General features: G+C 42.0%; 1 protein-coding gene across 1 annotated transcript; it reads right to left on the reverse strand.

The window, feature by feature from the left end:
• LOC110263214 (probable pre-mRNA-splicing factor ATP-dependent RNA helicase DEAH5) lies at window positions 366-1,726 on the reverse strand. Its single transcript, XM_021104204.1, has 2 exons — window positions 1,387-1,726; window positions 366-1,242 (listed from the first exon to the last, which is right to left on the reverse strand). The coding sequence occupies exon 2, from the start codon at window positions 1,183-1,185 to the stop codon at window positions 511-513; it is 675 nt and encodes a 224-aa protein (XP_020959863.1). The 5' UTR covers window positions 1,186-1,242; window positions 1,387-1,726; the 3' UTR covers window positions 366-510.

Consider the following 6,499-nt stretch of genomic DNA (forward strand, 5'->3'; position numbering starts at 1 on the left):
GAACCGATTCGGGGGGGACGGTTGGCCTGGCGCCTTAAATGACGCGGCTGCGGGTGGAAAAGAGAAGAGGGCGAATCATCAGTTTCAGGTGGGGAATGCAGGGCCAAAATTTGGTGAAGCACTCAGTGGAGTTAATACTCAAAATGACCCCTGAAATTTGACCTCCAACTCAATTTAGCCCTTGAATTACCAATTGACTCAAATTGTCCCCTGAAATTTTAAGATGTGGCTCAAGTTGGCCCTTCCGTCTATTTCCGTCACCGAAAAGCTGACGTAGCCCATGTAATTGACACCTGGCAGCCTCAACGGTTGTCTGACGTGGCGAAATTCTTGTATGCATCAATTTAGCCCCGAATAGTTTGAAAAAAAAAACCTGCATAAGTCTTCTTATCAGGCTTCACCTCTTCCTTTATAAACCTTGTACGATTCAACTTCACCCCCTCCACTATGCCTCAGATCCCTCCTACCTTTCCTGTCACCACCACCATCTTCTTCACCATAACTACCATTTTATTCTTCACACTCATCTCTCCTCCGCCTCTCATATCTATCCTTATCCTTATCCCTACCCCTATCATTCTCTCTATTCCTTCCCCTTCTCCTAGAATCCCCTTTTTCATCATCATAATCATCGTTATCTCTATCTCTATCTCTATTCCTATCTCTATGCCTTTCATCTCTATCATATTTATCATACATGTCCCTCCTATCTCTTCTATCCCTTCTATCTCTGTCTCTTCCTCTGTGCCCATCTTCATCGTGTATTTGTCTGTCTCTAACACCACCATGTTTCTCTTTGGCTTCAGCTTCAATCTCCTTATGCAGCTCCTTAACCCTATCCCTATCATCTGCAATAGCCAGTGCCTTGAACTTCCCCTTCGAACCACCACCGTTCTGCTTCGAACCCTTGACGTCGCTGTTCCCAGAATCCTTCTTCGGAGGGAGAATAGCGTGGATTATCGTGAGAAGTGCACGGACAAAATAGTCCGACAATTTGGCACCGTTCTCCTTCAATTTTGTGTCGAATTCTTCGACGTTCTCGGAAGATCGACCCAACTTGGTGATGAACTCGGCGAGTACATTGTCACTGTTTCCAGTGTGAGACTCCATTTCGGTGCAAACCTTCGAAACAAGAGACAAGTACTCGAGCTTCTTCAACGAATCTTGTGGGTTCTCCACCGCCATGGCTCTGATGAAGAACCGAAGCGCGAATGACGAATTGAGAATTAGCGTGGATTCGTGGTGTTATGTGAGTGCGAATTATTGGCTTGTGTGTGGCAGTCAATGTGTGAGTGTGTTGGCTGTTGTGACCGGATTGTGTGAGTGCGAGATGAGAGAGTTAAGAGACTGAGGTGAGATTGTGGAGAGTCTGAGGCTCAGCTGCTGGAGTTACCTGAGGCTTGGTTGCTGCTTTCCAACTCACCAGAAATGACTATGATTTGGGAAAAATGGGGTTGCTAGATTTTTTTTTTTAAATTATTGGGGGCTAAATTGATGCATACAAGAATTTCGCCACGTCAGATAACCGTTGAGGTTGCCAGGTGTCAATTACATGTGCCACATCAGCTTTCCGGTGACGGAAATAGACGGAAGGGCCAACTTGAGCCACGTTTTAAAATTTTAAGGTACAATTTGAGTCAATTGGTAATTCAAGGGCTAAATTCAGTTGGAGGTCAAATTTCAGGGGTCATTTTGAGTATTAACTCGCACCCGGTGACTACCCTGATCTGAACGTAGGTGGAGGTCCGGTCATTGCTCAACATAGTATGCGGAGGAATTCTAGCCATGATGAGGGACGCGGTGAAGGGAATGAGATTGGGTATGAGGAAGGTGAGAATGCTGTGGAAGAGGACAGTGACACGCAGGGTTTAAAGCTAGCTGAGCATATGCTTGAGAACCGAAGAACTTGGGAGTTGGCAAAGGAGTCAGGTGCAATGCTGGTCAATGAGGAAGTCGACATCATGGCAATACTCCAATTGCAGGACAAAGAAATAGAACGCAAAAGAAAATTGGCGAAATAGAAGAAAAAACTGAGACGGTGCAGACCCAAAAATAAAAACAGGTGTCAAAAGAATTTTAAATGATTTTTAGCTTTTGGAATGTTAGGGGGTTACGAGGTGATGGAAAGATAAGAATGGTGAAGGAATTAAAGAAAAAACATAGTTTAGATATGTTGGGTTTGATTGAGACTAAAAAGGAGTTAGTGACCAGATTTGATGTTTCAAGAATTTGGGGACAAGATGGTATGGGGTGGGATTTTGTAGGCTCTGATGGTGCAGCAAGTGGGCTCTTGTTAATATGGGATGAATTAGTGTTTAAAATGAATAATTGCTATAAGGGGAGAGGTGGTTGTGTGTTGAAGGGGTCCTGGTGAAGAGTAACTTCAATTGTGCTTTTTTCTTGGTCTATGGTGCACATAATAGGTATGCGAAGATTCAGGTATGGGAGGAATTGAGTTACATGACTGGGTTATGTCAGGTTCCTAGTTGCTACATGGGAGACTTTAATGAAATAGTGCATGTGGGCGAAAGGCAAGGTACTGATGTTCTACCTAGGTCGGCGGAAGATTTCAAGAGTAGGATACAAGATATGCATCTAGTGGATTTGCCGCTCACAGATCGCAAGTTCACATGGTTTCGGGGACGGTCTTGCAGTCATATAGATAGAGCTCTGGTTAGTTTGGAGTAGTTAGAGGAGTTTCCTGAGACCCGGATACGCGGTGGCCCAAGGGGTTTGTCATACCACTGTCCTGTAATTCTAGAAGTCATGAAGCAGAGGGCAGGTCCAAGGCCGTTCCGAAGTTTAGATTCTTAGTTTACACATGAAGGCTTTCTTAGGATGGTTAAGGAGGAGTGGAGAGGCTTGTGGGAGATACAGTTCACAGACAAGTTGAAGGCTTTGACAATTTCGTTAGGGAGATGACATAAGGTTCATTTTAGGGATGTGGACAAGAAGATTACGAAATTTGAGAAAGAAATCAAGAAGGTTGATGATTTGGTAAGCAATGGGGTGTATGATGGAACAATGGAGGCTAGGAGGAGGGCGCTGGTTACCTGCTGTGAGAGGTGGTATGTCAGAAAAGAAGTTCATTGAAAACAGATGTCTCGGTCTCAGCAAGCAAAGGAGATGGACAAAAATACATGATACTTTCACAACATAGCTTCAGCAAGAAGGAGGAATAATAGGATTGATACACTGCTAATTAACGGAAGACTAGTCAGGAATCAAGCTAGAATAAAAATTGCTATTAGAGAGTTCTATAGAGATTTATATCACCAAGAGAGGTCTCCGATGGCGGGCTTTAGAGACGGTCTGGTGAGTAGGATAGAGCAGGAAGACTCTGTAAATCTGGAGGCGCTGCCAACAGTTGAGGAAATCAGAGAGGCCGTGTGGGACTGTGAGTCTTCTAAGGCACCAGGTAGTAACGGATACAACATGAATTTTATTAAGAGGTGTTGGGGTGAGATTGGGTCTGAATTCACGACTGCAGTGATGGGGTTCTTTCAGACATCAAGGTTGCCGGCGGACTCCAACATCACTTTGGTGGTGTTGGCACCTAAGTTCATTGGGGCAAGAGAGATTAAAGATTTGCGACCTATCAGCATAGTTGGGTGCGTGTACAAGGTTATCTCCAAGATTTTGGTCAGGAGAATGAGATCAGTGATGCCAGCGTTAGTAGGGGAGACTCAGAGTGCATTTGTAAAGGGAAGAAAAATACACGATGGGGCATTTATCGCATGTGAAACGATAAACTGGCTCAAATGAAGAAAAAAGTTCAGAGTGCATTTGTAAAAGGAAGGAAAATTTATGATGGAGCACTTATCGTTTGTGAAACTGTAAACTGGCTCAAACTGAGAAAAAAGGAGGCAGCAATAATCAAGCTTGACTTCCAAAAAGCATATGATAGAGTCAAGTAGAACTTTGTGGACCCTGTATTGCAAAAGATGGGGTTTGACAATAGATGGAGATCGTGGGTTATGGAGTGTGTGACCACAGCATCTATGTTGGTTCTGATAAATGGGTCGCCATCCAAGCCATTCAAAATGGAAAGAGGTCTGAGACAAGGTGACCCGCTTTCTCCTTTCTTATTCGCATTGGTTGTGGATGTACTACATCGAATGGTGGGAGAGACAGTCAGAAATGATCGTATATCACTATTGTTGATTGGGAGAGATAGTATAGCACTGTCACATCTTTAGTTTGCTGATGACACAATTCTGTTCTGTCCACCAGAGGAGGAAACTATTAGGAATTACAAGCGAATATTGAGATGCTTTGAGTTGATGTCAGGGCTCAGTATTAATTTTGACAAGTCGAGCTTGATTCCGATAAATTGCGACGATCAGTGGATCTAGAGTATGTGCCAATTGTTGGGTTGTAAGGTTGATTCGCTTCCAGTCAAATACCTGTGTATTCCCTTAGGTGCAAATCCGAGGTTGGTGAAGACCTTGAAGCCTATAATAGATAAAGTGGAGGAGAAGCTCAGTTTGTGGAAAGCTAAAGTACTAAATAAAGCTGGAAAGTTGGTGATGATTAAATCAGTTCTAAATAGTCTGCCAGTGTACTATTTGAGTTTGTTCAAGATGCCAAGAGCTGTTGCTGAGAAATTGATTTCACTACAAAGAAGGTTCTTGTGGAGCAAAGAGGATGGTAGTAATGGAATGGCATTAGTAAGATGGGAAGTGGTACAAGCCCCTAAAAAACTAGGCGGTTTGGGAGTTGGAGATGATATGGTTCATAACACAGCTATGTTATTTAAGTGGTGGTGGCGGTTCGCAAAGAAAGATTGCCCGTTGTGGAAGAAGGTGGTTTGTTCTTGTTATAATCTGAATCTTAATGAGCTACTGTCAACTCAAGCTCTACCTTCTAGAGGAGGCTCGTGGAAGGATATCTTCCAGTTACAAATAACGAATAACCATATCAGGGAGAAGATGGTTACAGGCTTATCCATGGAGATTGGTGATGGACGGCGTACTCGGTTCTGGAAGGATATATGGTTGCTTGGTGGGTCTCTAAAGATCGGTTTCCCAGGCTTTTCTTTGTTTCAAACCAATGTGGATCTGTTATAGGGGATTGTGGGTTCTGGGACGGATTAGAGTGGATTTGGAACTTCCAATGGAGGAGAGAGCTCTTTCAATAGGAGTTGGGACTACTGGATCAATTACATGAGACATTGAGACCTGTGAACTAGTAATTAACAGAGAGGATATGGTGGTGTGGAAATATGATAAACTAGGAGTTTATTCAACTAACTCATTTGTTCAGGTTTTGCAGGAGGCGATACTCCCAGAGGAGGTTACAAGTTACAGCTACACAAAGACCATTTGGAAGGGGTTAGTTCCACTAAGAGTAGAGCTGTTTGCCTGGTTTGTCCTGATAGGTAGGGTGAATACAAAGGAACGGTTAAGCCATCTTAGGATCATTAGCCAGCTAGATAACGCCTGTGTTTTATGTAATAGAGATGTGGAACATGTGCAACACTTATTTCTATACTGTGAGTTTACTTGGCAGGTGTGGAGTGCTTGGATATCAATGTTTAGCCAACAATGGTCTATTTCAGGCACAATGAAAGAATATTTTCTGTGTTGGATAGAGGAGCCGAGGAGCAAGGAGGATAGAGAACAATGATTGAGATGCTCCTGTGCGATCGTTTGGAATATTTGGTTAGAAAGGAATAGAAGGATATTTCAGAATAAAAGCAAAGGTGTTAAAGAAATTACTCACATGACTGTCATGAACCATAACGAGTGGAGAGGTGCGAACCCTTCTAGTTGTTGATGGTTATGCCGGAGATGATAGGAGGATTTCTTAATGGCTGCCATGTTACTTTTAAGTTGTTATTTTGTTTCTTGTTTGATTGCTCCACTGTATTGTGTTGAACTCTTTGTTTAAAAAAAAAAAAAACTAGACTTCTAATTTTCTTACAATAGCTGCCAGCAAAAGAGCAATATCATGAATCAGGTTATCATGAATCAGGTTTGGTGTATGTTTTGCTACATACTTGCACTATAACTTTATTTTTGTCATCATTACTATTTACGTTTGTTTTTAGAGACACGATGGAACATAATCCGAAGGAGACACTGAAATTCCATTCCTGCCGCTCCTACTGATAGTGGATCTGCGGCTCTCGGTGCTGTTTGTTGAGTTAGTTCTCGATTCTAACACTGAATTATGTTTTGGAATTTAATTTTTGATTATACATGGAAACGTTCGATCTTGGAAACAGAATGAATTTTATTATTCTTTCAAATATATAAATACTTCTAAGATAAAAATAGTTTTAATGTTTAAATTAAAGAAAAATAAAAGATATTTGACCACCTAAAAATGGTTAGATCCTCACACACCAGGGGACCACGAACAACATTGCCAAATTTCTCCACCTCACACATACTTGTGTTGAACTGATTGTACATTTTTCATTTATTATATTGATAGTTATTAAAACTGAGTTAGTAATTGATTTGGTCAAAATATTAAATCACTAGTTGAATCA

This window comes from Arachis ipaensis, chromosome B01 (genome assembly GCF_000816755.2).
Source record: "Arachis ipaensis cultivar K30076 chromosome B01, Araip1.1, whole genome shotgun sequence".
Lineage (NCBI taxonomy): Eukaryota > Viridiplantae > Streptophyta > Magnoliopsida > Fabales > Fabaceae > Arachis > Arachis ipaensis.